This window comes from Prionailurus viverrinus, chromosome B3 (assembly GCF_022837055.1).
Source record: "Prionailurus viverrinus isolate Anna chromosome B3, UM_Priviv_1.0, whole genome shotgun sequence".
Classification (NCBI taxonomy): Eukaryota; Metazoa; Chordata; class Mammalia; order Carnivora; family Felidae; genus Prionailurus; species Prionailurus viverrinus.
In genome coordinates, this window is record NC_062566.1 from 65,681,703 (window position 1) to 65,704,693 (window position 22,991).

General features: G+C 37.3%; 2 protein-coding genes and 1 pseudogene across 2 annotated transcripts; all 3 read right to left on the reverse strand.

Moving 5' to 3' along the window:
- Positions 1 to 1,448: 1,448 nt before the first annotated feature.
- Positions 1,449 to 2,398, reverse strand: LOC125168842 (olfactory receptor 4F21-like). The gene is given in 2 exon segments (XM_047864242.1): positions 1,449 to 1,606; positions 1,609 to 2,398. Coding segments are annotated over 2 exon segments (933 nt in total). The 5' UTR covers positions 2,384 to 2,398.
- A 14,141-nt stretch (positions 2,399 to 16,539) lies between these two features.
- Positions 16,540 to 17,478, reverse strand: LOC125168839 (olfactory receptor 4K3-like). The gene has a single exon (XM_047864239.1). It carries the CDS (start codon positions 17,476 to 17,478, stop codon positions 16,540 to 16,542), a length of 939 nt encoding a protein of 312 aa, XP_047720195.1.
- Positions 17,479 to 21,557: 4,079 nt separating this feature from the next.
- LOC125168070 (heterogeneous nuclear ribonucleoprotein A1-like) lies at positions 21,558 to 22,456 on the reverse strand (annotated as a pseudogene).
- Positions 22,457 to 22,991: the final 535 nt, after the last annotated feature.

Here is a 22,991-nt window from a genome sequence, read left to right on the forward strand (position 1 = left end):
AAAGCACAGCATCAGGAATATAGTAAATAAGATGGTAATAATATTATTTGCTGACAGATGGTAGCTACTTTGTAGTGATAAGCACTGAGTAATGCACAGAAATGTTCAATCGTATTGTATACCTGAAACTAATATAACACTGTATATTAACTATAATTCAATAAAATAATTTAAAAACAAAAAAGAAAGGAAAATAAAGAAAGAAAAAGAAAAGAAAAGAAAAGAAAAGAAAAGAAAGAAAGAAAGAAAGAAAAGAAAAACATTTCTGGCTAGTTGCTAGGCCTTAGTAGAGACCAAATAACATGAGGTCAATAAGCATGAACTGAGTGAAAATCCATAATGACTTTTAAAATAGTGATTTTTCAACCCAGAATTATCTTATCCAGTTGCTGCTTTAAAAATCTATAGCAGGGGAGGGGAAGGAAAAAAAAAAAGAGGTTAGATTGGGAGAGAGCCAAAGCATAAGAGACTGTTAAAAACTGAGAACAAACTGAGGATTGATGGGGGGTGGGAGGGGGAGGGTGGGTGATGGGTATTGAGGAGGGCACCTTTTGGGATGAGCACTGGGTGTTGTATGGAAACCAATTTGACAATAAATTTCATATATTAAAAAAAATAAAAAAAAATAAAAATCTATAGCAGGATGAAGTGATGTTTAGTACAGATCAAGTATCTTTGAAAAGTGGGATATACCTTGGCATTTGTTACCAAACACGGAGGTGGTTCTCTACTGCCAGCATCTGAAAGTCTACCTGACATATTCCTATAATGCACAGTATTATATGTGGGGAAGAGTGGACATACCAAGAAGTTAATGCACTCTATGAAAATTAAAAAGTACTCTAGCTTCCTTTACCTTAAATTAGGACAATTCTAAGCCACAGTTTATAGAGTCCCCCAGAGGACCACGATAGGCTCAAATCCATTACATTTATCAACATAAACATCCTTCACGTCTCCGTCTCACTTTCCAATTCATTAATGATGTTGTTTCCAAAAATCAGCTTTCAAATAAATTACAATCAAATTTTGACTTTGGATCTTCTCAAGGAGTACAAACTGAGTAAACTACGTAGAATTACTAGTCTCACATATATTTGATATAATGATTCCTAACATTCTCCAGAGCTAGTTGGCAGTTCATTTGCAAACCTGTGGGAAGCAGAAGAGATGTAATTATATCCTTCTATTGTAAAAATGATCATAATTTCAATTATAAATATTTAGTAGATAGTAATGCTGTCTGATAAAATAACCCATATCATAGTGGATTCACAATTCCCATGGTAGTAAGGGTGATGAGTAAATGCTTTACAGAAGTAGTAGAAATCTATTCAGTGACATAGATGTTATGTCCAGCTCCAGATGTGGCAAGTGTCAGAAACCTAAATGAAAATATCCAATAGGTTGATGGATGTATAGTTTTAGAGCTCCAAAGCCAGACTGAGTCAGCAGAATTTGACATAATGTCCCCATTTGCTCAATCTTTTTATTGATATCTTTATGTCTTTGTTCCGTAATGTATAGATGGCAGGATTCAAGACAGGGGTGATAGCAAAGTCAACAATGAATAGGTATTTATCAATTGATGACGTGGGGAAAGGCATACATAGAGAAACATGCATGGAGTGAAAAATAGAACCACCACAGTGATGTGAGCTGACAGAGTGACAAATGCTTTGGATAAGTCTCCTGAAGAACGTTTCCAGACAGTGACCAAAATGAAGATATAGGAAAGGATTAGCAGGAAGAAGGTGCCCATGCTCATGAAGCCACTGTTGGCAGCAATAATAAACTCAAACTTGGCTCCATCTGTGCATGCAAGTTTTATGATCCTGGGAAAGTCACAGTAAAAGCTGTCTACTTTATTAGGACCGCAAAAGGGCAAGTTTATAATGAAAGCAAACTGGGACATAGCATGGATCACCCCAATGACCCAGCCAGCAATTACAAATGAAACACATATTTTAGGGTTCATGATGTTCAGGTAGTGAAGAGGCTTACAGATTGCTGTGTACCTGTCAAATGCCATGGCGATGAGTAACACCATCTCCACTCCTCCCATGATGTGGATGAAGCATATCTGTGTCATACAACTTTGGAAAGAAATTCTCTTATACTCATTTAGAAGGTCTGTAATCATCTTTGGAACTGTGGTAGAGGAAAGCCCCACATCAATGAGGGATAGGTTGGCCAGCAGGAAGTACATAGGAGAATGTAAATGAGAATCAAAAATTACCAAAAAGAAAATGAAAAGATTTCCCAGGATGATCCCCAAATAAATCAAGGAAAATATCAACATGAGAAAAACTTTAGTTTCCCAAGAACTAGCGAGTCCCAACAACATAAACTCAGAAACAACAGATTCATTTAGTCCATTCATTGACTTGGACAGAAGAGGTGATTTCAAATCGCCTGAGGATAAAACATGAAGAAAAGTGAGAATCAGTGGTACAAATGTAGTTTCCTATTTATCCTACTAGTTTATTCATATCCTAGAGTTAGAAATAATTTAATTGGAAAAGAAATACAAAGAAAACAGAATTACTATTTTTCCCTTCTTATTCCATTATCAGGCATTTTGTTTTCCTGTTAGAGATTTCAAGACATTTCCCCTGACCACTTAACTAGGTATTTCCACAACCGAAAAATCTCAAACATTTCTGTCACCTTCACATTGCTTTCATACTAGCAAATTCTTGTCAGCTAGATATTTTACCTCACTGTTCAAATAGAGATCATCAATCTGAAACTGTTTAATAAGTTTCACCTTGCTTCACCTCATCTGTGGGGTTTTTTTTGTACAATTTATCATGCAAGTCAGGTGTCCAAATTGAAATGCTTTGTTCAAGACACATTATTTTCATGGTGCATGCATGGACCTCTATATCAAATAAAATATTGGGTATGAGAGAAAAAATACCGTTAGTAAGTAAGGAAATGTTTGTTAAGCAAAGATAATATTAACAGATAAAACATATTAAGGGATTCCTCCATGCAAGCCACTGTACTCAGTACATCATTGTAACTTTATAAAATTCTATAATATAATCACTGTTTTATTAGATTCATCTTACTAGTGTAGAAACTTTGTCCCAGAAGGATTAATTGTCAGAGCCAGAATTTGTATCTATGCTTGCAGGATACCAGAATTCCTGATCTAAACCATGGCAGTATGACATTCAAGGATGGCCCCTTCAATTACATCCTGGGTCTTATGCAAGACCCATCAATTAATTTTCTTCCTCTTTAAATTTTCCTTGACCTGTAACTAAGAGAACATTAAGCATTATGACTTATTAGCATAGTGAACTCTCTTTTGAAAAAGTCAAATCTTTATATCTTGTGTTCTTTTCTAATTTTTTTCCTCTCCAACTCTTCATTGGCAAGCTGGTCCAAACTTGTTTTTATTCATAAGCTAAAATTAGTGTCCACAGGTCTCTTCCTTGTTAGGAAGAAGCTTTGGATCCTGGATATGTCACATAACACTTTCTTTTCAATCATTATTTACCTTGATCTTACTGCAGGATTTGATACTGTTTATCATGCCCTTCCTCGTTTCTGCAACTCCTTCTGACCTTGGCTTCTTGTCTTCTTTAAAGTCATTTCCCTTCCAACTTTTTGCCAATAGAAAATTCCATTTTTTCAGGTAGTGAGCTAAAATCATTCAAATTAGGAGGGTGTAGGCCTATCCCACTTGAAAGTTTGTTATATGATTTTTCTAAACCAGTTACTATAATCTCATTTTCCTTGAGATGTTAAGATGGATTGTGCAGCCCAGAATGGTTCATTGAATTGAAAATCAATGTCATCTGTGGAGAGTTTTCTTTCCCAAATAAAAAGGACAAATCTTCATGTGCAAACGGATTTTCCTGATCCATATTTTCCTGAATTTGATGCTAATGTTATGGCTAAAAGTGAAGTAACCCTGACATTCGAAAGCTCACGTGCTAAAAGTAAGAGTAAAAAGTTAGAAAGGACCTGGAACCCCAAATGCATGAATAGTCACTTAACCAAAGACATGAATGATCTCCCTCCTTCTGCTTTTTAGTACCTACATGTTCACTTTTCTATCTGTAGGTTTATCACTGCACTCCAGAGCAATATATTCATAGCTGTATACGATACACACAAATGGAAGTCTGACTTCCACCTTCAAGTTATCAAGCCAAAACTGAACTCATATTCCACACCATTGTTTTAATAAATATCATTACCATTTTCCCAGATGCCCAATACAGACACCTGTGTGGCACTCGTTTGTATTTCCCTTTCCACCTCTAGTTGCACAATTTTTATTCGTGAATATTTCTTCATTTCTCTTCTCTTCATTCTATCGTCATTTTTTTTTTTTTTTTTGGCCTTTGGTCTATGTATTTTATCATCTTGACAATTGAAAAGATCTCTCTGCCCCATTCTTCCTCAAGTGCAGTTGATTCTATAGTCTGATTTGAGATATGTCTGTCAAAAGTCAAGTTTGATCATGTGACTTTCCTACTTAAAGCCTCTGGTAGATTTATCAAGAGAAAATTCTTGAAATCTCACAGCACATCACATAATATGCTGAGAAGAGATGAGTAATATTTGGTTTCAGAAGCTGTTTCCATGAAAATTTTAGGGAATGAATGTACTAAACAGTCACTGGATAAGTTTCAAAACTGATTCTTTTTTTTTAAATTTATTTTAATGTTTATTATTTTTGAGAGAGCGAGTGAGCACTAACAGGGGAAGGGCATAGAGAGAGGGAGACACAGAATCTGAAGGAGGCGCCAGCCTCTGATCTGTCAGCAGAGAGCCAGATATGGGGCTCGAACTCACAAACTGTGAGGCCCTGACCTGAGCCAAAGTCAGACACTTAACCCACTGAGCCACCCAGGTGCCCCTCAAAATTGATTCTTGATAACATCTCTTAGTAAAATAGGAAATATTAAGAAATATTTTTAACATGATTGTTTTAATAGAATTTTTAAACCAGCAGTCAAAATCTGGTTATAGGTGAAATATCAAAATCAATAACATAAAGAAGGAAGCCTGCAGCACTGTTTCAATCATATGCTATGGACAAGAAGATTAAATCAAGTAATACTACTGAAGGGACTGTTGCAAAATATATTAACTAACAAATCACACAGTTGTCGACCTCAAAAACTTAAGACAAATATTAAGAAATATTAAATTTAGTAAGATCATTTTATTTTTAAAATTTTTAAATATTTATTTATTTTTGAAAGAGAGAGAGACAGAGCATGAGTGGGTAAGGGGCAGAGAGAAAGGGAGACACAGAATGTGAAGCAGGCTCCAGGCTCCGAGCTGTCAGCACAGAGCCCAACTCGGGGCTAAAACTCAAACTGTGAGATCATGACCTGAGTGAAGTTGGATGCTTAACCAACTGAGCCACCCAGGTGCCCCTAATAAGATCATTTTAATAAATATAATGTCAAAAATAACCTGTTAAATAGAGAAACTTCAATTATAAGTGAACAAAATGTGTAGTGTATGCATTCTACTGAAAAAAATTTTTTTCTGAAATATTTGAAACCTGTATGATAAGGGAAATGAAACCATGCAAATGGAGGAAAGGAAAGATGACAAGTAATAAAAATATCAATTCTCACTGACCAATTTGTGCACTAACTGCAGTGCTCATTTGAAGTCCAGGGGAAATCTTTTGGAACATTATAAAGTGATCCAAACGTCCGTTTCAAAACTCAGGAAATTTTCCAAAGGAAATGAAATGGGAATTGAGGACAAAATGAGAATGCTTTCTATAAAAGATATTAGAATATGTCCTAAACCTATACTAATTAAACAGTGATTAATTTGGCTAAAGGTCAACAGATAAATAAAACACAGTTAAGAATGTGATACAAATAAGGGAATTTGACATATGATAAAAAAGGCATCACAATTATGTAGGTGATGAAGAGTTATTCAATCTACTATAACACTATATGTTAACTACACTGGAATTAAAATAAAAATAGATAAATTCAGAATATTCAATAGTTGTTAAACATGTAGCTCAACATTGCAAACATAAAGTTGTAAGTATCTTGTTATACATTTAACAATTTTTTTAATGTTTATTTATTTTTTTTTTAACTTTTTTTTTTTTTCAACATTTATTTATTTTTGGGACAGAGAGAGACAGAGCATGAACGGGGGAGGGGCAGAGAGAGAGGGAGACACAGAATCGGAAACAGGCTCCAGGCTCCGAGCCATCAGCCCAGAGCCTGATGCGGGGCTCGAACTCACGGACCGCGAGATCGTGACCTGGCTGAAGTCGGACGCTTAACCGACTGCGCCACCCAGGCGCCCCAATGTTTATTTTTTTTTTTTTTTGAGAGAGAGAGAGTGCCGCAGGAGAAGGGCAGAGAAAGTATCTTATTGTACATTTTATAGCAATGGAATTTCTGGATGATTAGAAGGATTAAATGTACAAGTAAAATTATAGAGTTTTAAGAAAATAGGTATGAATTAATTTGAAAACTTCAGGTGAAGAGGTCTTTCTGTATTTATTCCAAGTTCAGAAAGTAGATTCCAGTTTTGTATTTATTTCTCAACAGAATGGATAAACCTGTTGCTGCTGTAGGTTCGGGGAAGCAGTGCTTCTCATTCTCAGCTCATGGGAGATATGAAGTGGTACAGTCACTCTAGAAGGCAGTTGAGTCATAAAAGTAAAAAAACAAAACAAAACAAAAAACCAAAAACACACCTCAGTAATCCTGTTGGAATTGTTTTGAAAGGAAATAGAGAAATGAACAAAATGTATTTGTAATGTTATTTTACTTATGAGCATTTTGAAAAAAAAATTTTTTTTCAACGTTTATTTATTTTTGGGACAGAGAGAGACAGAGCATGAACGGGGGAGGGGCAGAGAGAGAGGGAGACACAGAATCGGAAACAGGCTCCAGGCTCTGAGCCATCAGCCCAGAGCCCGACGCGGGGCTCGAACTCACGGACCGCGAGATCATGACCTGGCTGAAGTTGGACGCTCAACCGACTGCGCCACCCAGGCGCCCCTAGCATTTTGAATAATGTAAGCTAATTGGAAACATATTGTTTAAGAATAACAGAGTGATTAAATAAGTGGATATATTCATACACGGCAGGCTTAAAAATGAACATGAAATCTACATTAAGTGGGGTGAAAAGATTTCAGTAAGTTAAGGAAACATTTATAGAGAAAATCTTATTTGGGGGGCTGGAATAACATTTTGCATGAGTAAATGTTTAGGATTCACCCCAAGTTTCTACAGGTGGTGGAATTTTAAATAGTTTTATGCTTTTTTTTAATGTTTATTTTTGAGAGAGAGAGAGAGAGAGAGAGAACGGGGGGAGGGAGAGGGAGAGAGGGAGAGAGAAAGCACCAAAGGGGGAGGGGCAGAGAGAGAGGGAGACAGACTCTGAAGCAGGCACCAGGCTCTGAGCTGTCAGCACAGAGCCCCATGTGGGGCTCAAACCCACAAACCTTGAGATCATGACCAAAGTCAGATGCTTAACTGAGCCATCCAGATGCCCCTATTCTTGTTTCTTTATCTCCAACTTGATTTGCTATATATCTAGGGGTAATGTTTATTGTTTTTAAGTTTGAAAGTAAATGTGTCAAAATAAATTGAGAGGATGGAAAGAAACATTTATATAGGAGCCATTTCCAGGAAACAGTACAACGCAGTGTTTAAGAGCACAAACACAAGGCCCAAACTGCTTGCATCCCCAGATCCCCCATTTACCGGCTATTTGTTCTATGTTAGTTACCAGACTGCTGGATGTATCAGTTTCTTCATTGTTGTAGGCAGATCCTAAGAGTCAGTAGCTTTTGTAATTGTTTTAAGGACTAAATGAATTGAAATAAGAAAACATCAGAAAATGCTTGGACATAGAGTAAATGCTAAATAAGTGTTACCTATTGTGATAATTTTGATGATTTTCAGGAAACAGACCTAGCATTTCAGACTGGTAACTGATTGAATAAATCTGGCAGAAAGAAAGCTAGCATGCCCTTGTCATGTTGTCTCAGTAGGAATACAATCCTGAAAGCACAGATACTGCTTTTTGTTTTAAGATACTAATATTTAGAGAAAAGGAGATGGAAGAGTCAATATACTTCATATACTATCTTTAAAAAGATACTAGAGTTTTGAAGAGTATGTTTATTCATCATACAGTTTTAACTCTGAGAATAATACCAGAAGGATATTAAACAACATGAATGAAAATCATTCAAGTTAAGTGAATTAACAAAAGAAAAGGGTGACTGAAAAAGAAATAAATTATGGGGAGCCAAAAAAGGGGTGATAATAATGGAGCCAGATACTGTAGAATTAAAGATTGAATTTCCACCTACCTGCAGGCTCTGGTTTCACCCTCCAGCTTCAAGGGATTGAGAAACACAGAGAGATTAACTCCCTTTTAGATTCATTGTTATTAATTAAGACACATAGTTAAAAATAGTGCTCACCATTAGGAACGAAACCAATTACGTGGCTGGGTATTAATGACTAATATCTATTCCATTATTGGTTGTTTATAGAAATTAGGTCTTTTATGAACATTGGGTTTTTCCCCAAGGTCAAGTTACATGAGCTACAGAACAGTGTGATAGAGAAATTGAACAGTCTGGTGTTACGAGTAGTAATTATGTGATTGTGACAGTATTTTTTCAAATTTGAGATTAGAGATGTGATACATTACAGATGTTTTATAGATTATAGAATTGTTGAAAGTTAACAGAATCATGACTCACTGATTGTGTCTGTTTGGCATCAATATTATGTAAAGGACTAAATACCACTACATACTCTTAATTGCTAGTTGCACTTAGGATTCTGAGAAATGGTAAATTTGTATTTGAAAAATATGAAAGCATCAAGCATAGATTGAATATAAACTCAAAAATGTCACTTGGAGTTTTAATAACCTGAAATAATTCTACATGGAAGTCTAGAGACAAAGGAATTTTTGTTTTTGGGAAAAAAGCAGTATGTTCATGGGTTAAATATACTTAAGTGATGTTTTTCAGTTTTCACAAATAACTTAAGCAAACAGAGTACTTTACCTAGGGCTTCACTGCAGGATTTCTTGGAGTTCCACCTGCACAGCTTTAACTTGGGATCCCTTTTGTGATGAAATGCTTTTCTGGTGAAAGGAAATGGAAGCTATTTAATTAAGAGGAATATATTTTCTGGAGGGATTACCTCCAGAACATCAGTCCTTTTTAGCTAAAATGCAAAGCTTTTCATGGCAAATATACTGGCCAAGTCCCTATACATAGAACTAGAAAAGTACTGAATAACAAAATAAGGGGAACATAATGAATCTGAGAATGATAATGCAGTCTGGTTAATGAAGTGTGAATTGTGTAAATGAGGAAGAATCAAGACAAGATACCAGTGCAGAAACAACTTACAAGAACCTGAGAATCTTTTCTCTGCAAGCTGAAATCCATAAATATTTATTGTTTCCTGATTAAAGAGTGGGAAGGCAATAGATTTGGCATTAATGAATTAAGGATACAGACTCTATTGACTACTGTTCTCCTCCTCATCTCAGCAATATAAACTACGAGGAAAGGTGAGGCAATATGAAAATGCAATGATGGCATGATTTATTATCTATACTGACTAGATGAAAATCAGAAGGAAATGTGATTCATTTTGTGGCCAGTTGTTCAGAAGCATGGGTGTATGGGTGTTTTGGTTCATGAATTATTTTAGTAAATAAAAAACCAACTTAGTTTACCATTTTACTTTTTGTTCCTAATTTCATAGTATTGGGTTTCCCAGGACAATAATTTACCTTACTTACAATACGTTCTATCACCATATCGTTATAATGGGGGTTGGGTCGGTAATTTGGTGTCTGAGGCAAACTTGTTTGCTGCTTGACCAGGCAATCTTTGGTGGTAACTCTTATTTCTGGTATTCCTCTTAGTATTTTGATCACAAATACTTTAGTGTCCAAAACAAAGTGCTAGTGTCCGTTCTGGTACTCTGTGAAGCAGGAACCATGACAGAATTATAGGATAGTTCTAGGAGGAAATGTCTGTGAAGGAGAATAAGAGCAGTAGTGGGTAAGGAAAGCCTTCTTAACAAAATGTCATGTGGCTCTTGTGAAAAAGGAAGGGAAAGGAGGGAGATTGGATGGGGTAGCCTCAGACTGAAGTGCAGCTCTGAGAAACCCCCGTCAGGTTGATGGGGGCTCCAGCAAAGATTGAGCGGGAAGGTCCGGGCTCTGGTACACCTACTATTGTCAATCATTGGCTGGGAGAAGCCTGGAGGAGACCGTGGCCTCTGTGAATGGTGCTTTGGAATCTGAAATTGTTAACAACTGGAAACTGTCAGCTAAGTACATCTGCTGAAGCCAATTCTATCTTGAAGGGAGACATGAATGGTCTCCTCATGACCCTCCTGTGGCTCAGTGCAATGTTAGATATTCTCTACCTATTATATAGCAGATTTCACAACATTTGAAACCTTTGTCTGATGTTTCATTGTTTTGATACTTTTGATTTTATTTCAAAAGAATCTCATTTTTCTTTGTTAATACCTATTTGCTTCTAATTTTTTTTTTAATGTTTATTTACTTAGAGACAGAGTGTGAGTGGGAGGAGGGACAGAGAGAGAGAGAGAGGGAGACACAGAACTGGACGCTTAACCAAGAGCCACCCAGGCGTCCCATACCTATTTGCTTCTAAATCATTGTTAGATCTGCCTTTATATTCCTCTTTACTCTCCAGTAATTTCTATTCTCTTCAAGCTTGCCATCTATCTAGGAAAACAAATGAAATGGGCAATATTGTATGTTAAATGCTATTATAAGTAGGTAGACAGTCCTAGACTGAAGAGTCTATAGAAAGGACAAGTAACTTTTAAACAAAAATGTTGCCTAGGAACAATAAGTGTATTTCTGTCTTGTGAATGTGTACCTCTTAATTCTCTTTATTTCACACATCCCCTCACCTACGTTTCTTTTTATGCATTTTGTTTAGTGCCCTTGCCTTATTTAAATGGTCAGGACTTCCAATAAAATTCCAAATATTAGTGTTGAGAGGAAGCATGTTTTTCTCATTCCCAATCTTAGGTTAAAGGTTGGAATTGGAAAGGTTGGGGGAGCTTCCAATATTTTATCATTAACTGTGACTTATGCTGGAGATGTTTGTAAGTACTTTTTCAGCTCGAATAGTTTTCATTCTAAATCTACATTTCTGGGCTTTAACATGAAAGTGTATGGGATTTTATCAAGTGTTCTTTCTATATCTACTCAGATATGTGTATGACTTTTCTCCCCACCCCCATTTTTTTTTTTTAACCTGGTGATTGGTTTCCAATAGTTAGGTCAACCTTGCATTTCCAGTACTCAATTAATTTAGCATAATATTTTATTCTTATTATATATCGTTTCACTTTCTTTGCTATAGTTTTGGATGTTGCATGTATGTTTATGAGAGTGAACAGCATGTAATTTTTCTTTTTTATGTCTTTATCTGATTTTCATGTAAAATTTGTGTTGGCTTCATAAATTTGGATAAAGTGCTAGCATCTGGTGTGAAACCCATTCTTCCAAATTTGTGGACATCTTGGAGAAAAAAAATGTAGAAGGAATGCTGGAAATGACCTCTCCATCTGCTTGGAGGAATGCTAGTTGGACCACTTGTAATATTTTTTATTAGAAAGATAATGGGGAGTCTTCACATACGTAGCCCTTTTACCAGGCTACACTTGACCTGTCTAGGTTGGATGGATTCAGCTGAAAAATGTCAATTAGCTATGCATTTGTCAGAGTAAATGTTGAAGATGTTTTATGACCAAAATAAGGTCCTTTTCTGTAAGGAGGCTATACACGCATCATTAGGGCCAAGTCTTCATTGTTCTGTCTTCTTCACGTGCAGCCTACAACAGCCTGAACAAACTTGGGGACTCTTCTTAGTGGTCTCAGGAGTCTCCATTCTTGACCTTTGTGTTCTGTATCCTTTGACTTATTGGTAAATTTTGATAGCGGATAATGTTTTTGATTGTCCAACTTTGTTATTTTGTCCAAAAAAAAAAAGGTGTTTCTTCTTTCTCTCTTCTCAAGAGAACGTTATATAAAAAATATTTCTTTTTTCTTTTTAAAATTTTTATTTATTTTAAATTTTTGTTTTGTTTCTTAAGTGTTTTGAGTATTCACCAGGGAAGCCTACTTTAGGCCTGCACTTTTGTTTGTGAAATGCTGTATCAGTCAGGGATCAGCCATCAAAAAGGACGCACACATGATTTGAACAGAGTTTAATATAAAAATTAACCAGGTACAAAGTTGTTAACTAGGTATCTGAAAGTATATAAAGATAGCTCTCTGCTTTCATGGAGGTAACAGTTGTAAGAAGCAGCTTCTACTCCTAAGGGTGAGGGAGCAGAGACAAGAAATTGGAATTACTGAAATGTAGTTCTTTAGAATAGAGTCCTGTGGAGCTGATGAAAATCCCTTTTTGGAGGGAGTGTATCTTGGCTATTGCTTGTTTCTCTGAACTCAGAGGAGAGGCATGATAAGCCCGGGACCCGGATTTTTTGGAGATAGAGTAGCAGCATGCTAGTGTTATCTCTAAGAAAGCCCAATGAGGCTAGTTCTCAAACTGTTGGAGAGACCGCACCCTGGATTCACCTGCTGCCATAGCAAAGAAACATCACTGCAGTAGCTGTGGTGATAATGCTCACACAGGCACAGCAGGCAGAGGGGGAGCCCGTAGGAGCAAAGAGGAAGGAATCCCTTCCCCTGTCTCTACCTTTGCAACCTCCCCCTGGCATGGTCTATCACCAGAACATAAAATGTAGACAGATGGCAGTACAAGAATGTGGTTTGCAGAGTCCCCATATCAGAAAGCAGAGTGCAAACGGGGGGGTTTTGAGCTGAGAGATAATCATACAGTTTCAATATGTTTAATAAACATAGGTATATAAGGATATTTTTACTTTAGGAGGTAGTTTCTTATAGGGATTTTCCTATTTTCTGTAAAACTTTAAATTTGGAGGTGTAAGATTGGACATAATATCATCTTTTAATATTTTTAAGGATTGCAGCATCTGTATTTTTGATATTGGTTATTTGTGCCTTTTTTCCCCCTTCTTGATCAGTCTTGCCAATGTATTGTCAATTGTGTTGGTCTTCTGAAATAACCAACTTCGGTTTTGTTGAGTGTTGAATGTAACATTTTGTTTTATTTTGATTAATTTTTGGTCTTATTATTTTCCTCCTCTAGTTTCCTTAGGTGAATTATCTTTAGATGGACACTTGGATCACTTGTATGCGTCATTTCTCTTTTAAAAATATGTGCATATAGAAAAGTGCTTGCAAATGCGGCTATAGCTGCATTCCATATGTGCTTATGTATGTATTGTTTTTTTATTAGTATTTAGTTAAAAATTTTCTTAATTTCCATTGTGTTTCTTGTTGAAATATGGATTACTTAGAGGTGAATTGTGTTGACTTACTAATGAGTTAAATGAAGTTCATATGCTTAGAAACTAGATGGACAGTAGGATCTCATGTTATAGTCTATCAATTAGAATATTAATTATATTGTCTAGCAAGAACTCAATCCTGATCCAATGTTGTTTTATTCCTCCAGTACAGAGTTGTGAAAAAACATTATATATAGCCTTCAAATAACTTATGAATGAATGGTGGTTCCTAAAACTAAAGAGTTCTATTACTGAGTACAGCTGTGATAATTGCATCTTAAAAATATTCCAAGAAACCATCATATGTCCCCATGAATATCTGAAGGCTGATCTAAGTATTGCTTCCATGATTATTTGGTTTGGGGAAATACAACTTTCTGCAAACATCTCTTTTTTAAAATTTTATTTTTGATGTTTACTTATGTTTAAGAGAGAGATACAGTGAGGGACAGAGTACGAGCAGGGAAGGGGTAGAGAGAGAAGGAGACACAAAATCCGAAGCAGGCTCCGTGCTCTGAGCTGTCAGCCTAGAGCCTGATGCGGGGCTCAGCTCACGGACTGTGAGATCATGACTTGAGCCGAAATCAGACACTCAACTGACAGAGCCACCCAGCCGCTCCAAACATCTCTTGATATAGTTGGCATTTCTCTTTTTAAAACTATTTCAGGAAATTAAAAATTATAGCTACCATTATTTATATAGTTTCATTAGGTCAGCTATGTCACCATCACTTTATTTTAATGGTATAGAGATTGAGATGTCATTATTAACAGTTTAGGTCTTGGTATACAGATAGTAAACAAGAAGTCATGGCTTTCTTCTTTTGTTCATGGGAATAAACTAGAAATCACAATATTATAAGGGTGTGTCAGTATAATTTTAGTTAGCAAATGGCCTGTATCACTCAGTGCTATAATATATGCTCTAATACAATGGCAGTTTCATTCAAAAAGATCATAAGATGTTGACATGACTGTTTTGCCCAATCCAAGACTACTAACACTAACACCCAACTGCTCACATTTTCTTTCTCTATGTTTTACTATTTATGCATGCCATATCATACATTTTGGGGGCTTTCTGTTGAGCGCTTCTCTCGAAAGGAGAAATTAGTTAGGTATATAGCCCAAAAGAACATGGTCTATCTGAAACCTGTAGAAAGAAAGGTTGTGTGGTATGTGGAATTTTGTGGTGGTGGTGGTGTTGTTAGAAGACCAAAAAGAAAGCCCTTCCTTTATTATTTTGTTTTTAATTTGCAATATATAACACCTGAAATACACAAAGCAATGTAAGTAGGTCAGGAAGAAAAGCATGCAAATGAACGATGGCATGGTGGTAGACAGAACATAACAATACCATCTTAGTTGCCTGGGCTCCTTCTGGAGTCCCTCTGTTTCCTGGAGGGAGCATTAGCTCTGCTCCTCTCAACGTGTAGCTTTCATTACTGACTCCAAAGCATCTGCTCCAGTTGTGTGCCAGCCACCAGGACAGAGGAAAGAGAAACTGGAGCTGATGTCTTTAAAGAGATGGCTGAAGTTTCACAAATTGCTTCTCATGTTCTGCTGCCAGAAGTCAGTCATATGGCCACATCCGTCTGCAGAGACTAGGAAATCTGCGCTGCAGCTGGGTGGTCATGTGTCCAGCTGAATCTTGAGGGTGTTGTGTTAGTCATGGGAAGAATAGGTATATGGACCCTTAGCAGCCAGGCACTGACTTACAGTGTATCCCCGTGTTTGGTTTTACAAGGCACAAGATTGTTTTTCAGGATGGTTAAGTCAACATTCACCCACCAGCAGGCCATAAAATTTCCATTAATACACAGCGATACATACTGTCAACAATAACTGTTACTGACAGATGTTTTTCTTTAACATGTATGTCATTATGATCTAAAGTTACATTTTGTGATTACTAATGAGGTTGAGTGTCTAGTGTCCAGTGGTATTTATTTTGAGAAATAAACACCTGGTCTAAATTTTTCCCACTGTCCCCCCTTTTGGATTATTTCTCTTTTTTATTAATTTCTAGGAAGTTTTTAGATTTTTGAATAAAATTATTGTGTTGTATGCATTGATGGTTTCATTTTGGCTTTCTTCTCGTCGCTGTAAATTTTTTTTGCTTCAAAGGAACACATTCTTCCCGTCTACTAGCAATCCTTTCTTATTGCTTTAACATCAGGTAAAATTAGAATCATGAAATTCATTTATTCACATAAGAAAGTAAGTAATGTTTCAAGAAGTTGTGAATACTTTTTCTGTTGTATTTAGCAAAAAAATATGTGAAGAGAAATTCAATGTTTGAATCAACAGTTAAGACTTGAAAACTTGGGGCTCCTGGGTGGCTCAGTCAGTTAAGCATGCGACTTTGACTCTGGTCATGATCTCGCTGTTCATGGGTTCGAGCTAAGCGTTGGGCTCCGTGCTGACAGCTCAGAGCCTGGAGCCTGCTTCGGATTCTGTGTCTCCCCTCTCTCTCTGCCCCTCCTCCGCTTATGCTCTCTCTCTGTCTCTCAAAAACTGAATAAATGTTAAAGATTAAAAAAAAAGACTTGAAAATTTGAACTATAGGGGATATGCTGTGGAGTACAAGGGCAATAACATTATAATTTGATTCATTTTTTTTTCTAGGTAGATGTTGATCACTCAAATATCTTTATTATCCTCTCTAGCTTAGTTAGAATTAAAGTAAGTAAATCATGTATTATTAGAAATGAGAATAATGATAATTAACTCACAGTGGTTTTGTAACATAAGTAAACTAGGTAAAATGCTTAGCATGGTGTAGGGATTATTGGTAAACCAATGGTAGTATTTATTACTCTTATCATTATCATTATCAATGTTGTCATCTGGAAATATTTGAATTAATATAAAGGAATATTTGTACAAATTATTATTTGCAGTTATTATCCTCTCCAAGTGGTAAGAATATAAGTGTTGGAGTTTTGAACACATTTTCATAATGGAATAAACACAAACCATACATCTGGGAATACTTAAAGCTGTAGGTATGATGAACAGGTCATGTTTCCAGGTCAGTTTATAGGTAAAAATGTGGCCAAATTTGGATGTAAAGGGTGCAATTTCTGATTTAATGAGAAAACTAGAAATTATCCTTTGAATCCATATGCTGACTTATCAGTCTCTTTATGGCATTCCTAATGTCTTTATTTCTCAGTGTGTAAATGGCTGGATTCAGGAGAGGTGTGATTACTGTGTAAAACACAGCAAGAAACTTGTCCACCCAAGTGATGCTAAGTGGCCACAGATAGATGAAGATGCAGGGTCCAAAGAACAGCAGCACCACTGTGATGTGGGCGGTACAGGTAGACAGTGCCTTTGATGCTCCATTCTTAGAGTGAAGGCACACTGTTACTAGGATATAGGTGTAGGAGATGAGTAGGATGATGAAGCAAGTTGTTGCCAAGACCCCACTGTCAGCATTTATCAATATTCCTAGAGTATGTGTGTCTATACAGGTCAATTTGATCACCAAAGGGATATCACAGAAAAAACTGTCCACTGTTCTGGGTCCACAGAAGGGCAGATCTAAAATCATAGCTAGTTGGCTCATGGCATGCACAAAGCCAATGACCCATGATATCAAAACCAGCCAGATGCACTTTTGTCTGTCCATGATGCTGGAATAATAGAGTGGCTTGCAGATGGCCACATAACGGTCATAGGCCATTGTCACGAGTAGCACCATCTCACCCCCTGCAAAAAAATGCACACAGAGGATCTGGCTCATGCAGCCACCGAAGGAGATGGTCTTATTATCCTTTAGGAAGTCTATGGTCAGTTTAGGGGTAGTTACTGAGGAAAGGCAGAAGTCCACAAATGAGAGATTGGCTAAGAGGAAGTACATCGGGGAGTGGAGATGAGGGTCAGTGATGAATAAGAACACGACAAGGAGGTTGCCCACAACCGTCATCAGGTAAAGCATGGAAAATGGCAGTAAGAGGAAGTTCTGGAGCTCTCTTGAATTACAAAGTCCACGAAAAATAAACTCAGACACCACAGACTGGTTAGCTTCCTCCATTTAGTACGTTGTGTTCTCATGTGACCCAAAGGAAGAACTAAGAACTTCTAGAATGGAAAGAAAAATGTAATTAATGCTCAGGTGCTGGAGAGCAGATAAATAGTACTCATGTCAATAATTCAAATCATACCATTGTACCAAAGCTCAAAATGGGGGTGCCTGGGTGCCTCAGTCGGTTAAGCGTCTGACTTCGGCTCAGGTCATGATCTCACAGTTCATGAGGTCGAGCCCTGCGTCGGGCTCTGTGCTGACAGCTCAGAGCCTGGAGCCTGCTTCACATTCTGTGTCTCCCTCTCTCTCTGCCCCTTCCCTGCTCATGCTCTGTCTCTCTCTGTCTCAAAAATAAATAAACATTAAAAAAAATTTTTTTATATTAAAAAAAAGCTCAAAATGGAAAATAAAGTTTTTGTGAATTTATAAGTAGGCACAGTCTGATGGCCCAGAAGGAGAGCTAAGTATAGAAGGGTAGGTCAAAAGCCTTACCTAGCTTAAGTATAGTTGTTATGGGAATAAAAAATGAATATTCTGGTTAAAAATTTCAATAGTAATATATCGGGTAAATAATTTCTCCAAGGCTTGAATGTGCCTCTTCTGCAGGAAATTGAGTAGCTTTAAATATATTCAGAAGTTATTTCCCAGAATCTGGGAAATAACCAAATGCTACATTTCTGATACAAACTTGCTTCCCAGAAACAAATATTGCTTTGTGAAAATGTGTTAGCAGACTGAACCGATTATTTCACTGACTCTGGGAAAAACTGTTCATCAAATGACTTGAGAAAAGATAGTTGTGTTTCCAAAGAGACCCCAGTTACTGACTGTGCATTCTAGTATCCAGTATTTCCCTGCATTTGGAATCTCCCCGTGGAAGAATATGACCACAAACTCCTGTTTCCCTTGGCCTGAGTAACATTAACATGCCTTGATGGTCCCTGGTTCTCGGTTCTCATTGGTAACAGAGATTTCTTTTTTGAGGCTGGCCTAAATGAAGCATACATGAAAATTACTTTTCTTTTGACTGTTCTTCAGGAGAAAATATAAATTCTAAGTTCGTTTGTATGTAAAGTCTTCATTTCTATTGTTTAACTTGAGCTCTGTGGAAATACGTATGTTTACTATTTTCTGTAAGCCAGGAGGCCAAGGTCTTTTTTCATTTTTCCTTCTCTTTTTCCATTTCTTCTTTGGTTTCTCTTCATTTCTCCATCTTTCTCATAACCTATTTTTTTTTTAAAGTTCAGATTATAAAAGCGACAAACTAGCTCGAATTATATAGCACATGTATGTTAAGTAAGCACCTTGGAAACAGTTATCTGTCTTATTTATTCATGTGTTTGTATTCCTTCTGCCGGGCTTAAAGCATTTTGCATTTCAACCAGCAATGTATGAATTACCTGTGTTTTCACAGGATCTGCAATGTGATGTTATTGTCATATGATGATGAGAAATGGGAAGTGTATGTGGTTTTAATTTCTTATTGTGATTTTATGTATTTTCTCCATTTTGAAGGATTGACGTTCTTTTTACTCCTTTTTTTTTTTTTTTACTTTTTTTTTTAATTTTTTTTTTTTTTCGACGTTTTTAATTTATTTTTGGGACAGAGAGAGACAGAGCATGAACAGGGGAGGGGCAGAGAGAGAGGGAGACACAGAATCGGAAACAGGCTCCAGGCTCTGAGCCATCAGCCCAGAGCCTGATGCGGGGCTCGAACTCACGGACCGCGAGATCGTGACCTGGCTGAAGTCGGACGCTTAACCGACTGCGCCACCCAGGCGCCCCTTTTTTTACTTTTTCCTATTAGGTTTTGTTCTTTCTCCTTCTAAGTATTTTTCCACAAAAAGTAAGACTTTATTAGAAAACAACATGTGCTTATGATGTCCTTGTTAATATCATCTCACTATTGATCTAATTATTTATTTTAGTGTCCTTTAATATATTTTTTGGTTAGAATACTTCACATAAACCTCACAAACTATGTACATACATACACAAATTATCTATTTTCCAAGTTGTAAAATAAAAAGTAAAAAAAACCTAGAATATAAACAGGTCTTTGTGACTCCAAAGTTTCCAATATAATTTTCCTGCTAGAAATGGCACCTGGTTGAAACCTTGATTTTGACAAGACTAAAAAAATAAATAAAATTTCTTAAATTTTTTTTTTTTTTAGAAGATAAGTAAGACAGGGGAGCCTGGATGTCTCAGTAGGTTAAGTGTCCAGCTTCAGCTCAGGTCATGGTCTCGTGGTCTGGTCCATGGGTTTGAGCCCCACATGGGGCTCTGTATTGACAGCTCAGAGCCTGGAGCCTGGTTCAGATCTGTGTCTTCCTCTCTCTTTCTTTCTCACTGCCCCTCCCCCACTCATGCTTTGTCTCTGTCTCTCTCTCAAAAATAAATAAACATAAAAAAACGTCTTCTGAAATAAGACTTTTTGTTCTATGAAGAGGTAACAGAGACACAAATAAATGTAAATGGCTAGTAACAATAGGAGTGAGATACACAGGTTCACATTAAAATCTATTCAGTTTCATTGTTTGTTTGAAATTTTAGGTACTTTGGCCTACAGTTTTTGACTGAAACATTTCTCCATTTGCTGCTTTGATCAAGGGTAAAACAAGTAAAATCCAAAAGGAATTAGAAAATGTCAGGATAGATTGGAGGGTTTTTGAGAACCCATCTTCCCCAACCTGGGCATCTGGCAGCATTTAAGGTCATAGAAAGGCAATGCTGTTGTTAGTATTTGAAATGCTGTTAAGAATTCGGAAGTCCCAGGGATTTGTTGGGAGAGAAAACCCATAATCTTTCCCAGAAGACATGAACCAAATAACACATTCAGAACTCTAAGCTCTATAGATAGGTATGGAAAAAAAATGCTTTAGGAAAAACAAAAGAATTTAGTCTTAACCTGTGGGGAAGACATTAAAAGTGTGAGTTCAAACATCAATTATCTGGGATATACTTACACTACACAGATCACCTCTGAAACCGGTTTCTTCGCTGCTTACTGAGAGGGCTTACTCCAGAGTCTGCTTTAGGTGAAATGAATTCCAGGTAATTTTCTGCCATGAGCATTATTGGAGGGACTGTGTCCTCCTCAGTGTGCCAAGCATGCATTATGAAGAGTAGCCTGTGAGCTTGGAGGCTTTCCATCTCTATCTCTGTGTTTTAAGTAGAGCCATGTATTTGGAAAGGTTTTCCCTGTCATGCTCTTGGGGGATCCTTAGCTTCCAAGGTTCCCTGAGGAAAAGCTGGGCGTTGAGGTCATCATGCAATAAAAATTCACCCTTTTCAAAGTAGATTCAAGTTAGTCTAGTTAAATACAAGTGAAAGTATAAGAGAAAGGCGTTTCAAGCCTTTGATTTCTTTGTGTATTTTGAGGATATAACTTTATTTCTTTTGCCCTGTATCTACCATGTCATAAAGGGAACTAAGATATTGGTACCAATCCCAGCAGAAGTTAGATGATTTACATAGATGGGCAGGTGACAGCTAGCTCATCTTTGGCATGTTGCAGCTAGGCTCATGATTTAAGGGCCTACTTGAACCTTGCTTCTTGGATTTCAGAAAATGTTAGGTCTCAACCTTCATGGTACTTCCTTGTACAGAGTCATGTATATTAGCAGTTTGAGTGTTAACCATATGATAGGCATTTCTCTAAGTGATGAAAAGATAATGAAAGAATACTTTTTTTTTAAAGACATTTATTCAGCATCATGATCAGACTATTACATTTAGCAATCAACAGCATGGGAGTTAAAAAAAAAATCTACATTAAAACCCTTTGTTGGAATGCTTTACAGTTTCCTCAGAGCAGAACTAAAATAATCTGTTGTACAATTAGTCACAAATACAGTTCTCCAGTTTTTTGTCCATACACCTGTCTAAAACATGTCTTCTTTGAAGCAGCTAGGCCCTGCCACCAGCGTGCTTGGCTGCATTCACAAATCTGTTGTAACCTGTAGCTTCCCTGTTACTTCTCCGGCTCTCCTCCCTTGCTAAGCTTTCTTTCCTGGCAGTAATTAAAACCTTCTGCCACCTCCATAGCTACTGCTGTTGCTGGATCTGCCACAGCCACCTTGGTTTCATGGTTTGGCAAAGTATTGGCCTCCACTACCATAGGGGCCAGAGTTTCTGCCTCCAGAATTTGAAGATTGATTGTAGTAATTGCCAAAATCATTGTAGCTTCCACCACTTCCAAAGCTGCTTCCATCAATACCAAATCCGTTATAGCCATCCCCACTGCCACCATCCACCATCACCTCGACTGCCACCAAAGCCACCTTGCCCACTGAAGTTTCCTCCACGGCCAAAGTTGTCATTCCCACCAAAAACACCTCCACGACCACCACTGAAGTTTCCAGAACCACTTCGACCTCCTTGGCTGGAGGAAGCACTAGCCATCTCTTACTTAGATGAAACTTTCCTTACTTTACGGTTGTGGCCATTCACAGTATGGTATTTTTTGAATGACAATCTTGTCTACGGAGTCATGGTCATCAAACGTTACAAAAGCAAAGCCTCTCTTTTTGCCACTGCCTTGGTCACTCATGATTTCAATCACTTCAGTTTTCCCGTACTGTTCAAAATAATCTCTTAGATGATGTTCTTCAGTGTCTTCTTTAATGCCACCGACAAAAATCTTTTTCACAGTTAAGTGGGGACCAGGTGTTTGAGAAGCTTCTCTCGAGATAGCCCTCTTTGGTTCTACTACTCTTCCATCCACCTTGTGTGGCCTTGCAGTCATGGCTGCATCTGTCTCTTCCACAGTGGCCTATGTGACAAACCCAAAGCCTCTGGAGCGCTTGGTGTTTGGGTCTGTCGTTGCCACACAGTCCGTGAGCATTCTCCATTGCTCAGAGTGGCTCCTCAGACTCTCATCCATTGTCTCAAAGCTCAAACATCTGATGAAAATCTTCTGCGGCTTTTCAGGCTCTTTGGGAAACTGACTGAGACATGATGGCGGTGGGAGGGAGACTTTCATGTTGCTTACTTGGCAGGTCCACTGGCAGAAAGCCTGAAAGGATACTTTTTAATTCACTCCGTTATTAGCGAAATAATACATGAATGCAGTCTAACCTTATAGCATTTAAACTATTAATAATAGATTTATTTGGAGCAAATATTGAAGGCTCTCTTCATCTGTCCTCTCCCATCTCAGACACTCTCAGAGGTAACGACTATCATTCCTGCAGGGCATCCTTCTGGTACTGTTCCCATCAGTAAAAATGAGTGTAATTATGTCTTTAGAGAATTTAGTTCTTTATTTTTCTTTTGTATTTGTTTGCAGTGACGATTTTAAATACATTAGATGTGAAAGGGTCTTAATAAAATTCTCCATTTCTTTCTTTTCTCTTATCCTTTACTGGCCCTGCTTCTGCCCTTCCTCTTTGCTGTCTCATTTTCTCCCTCTCAGATTTCATCTGTTTCATGTCCAAATCTCAAAACCTTTAATTTATTTGTCCTGTGAGCTATTTTGTACCCTGAGGCCTAGAATCCAGAACTATCTCAGCCTGAGA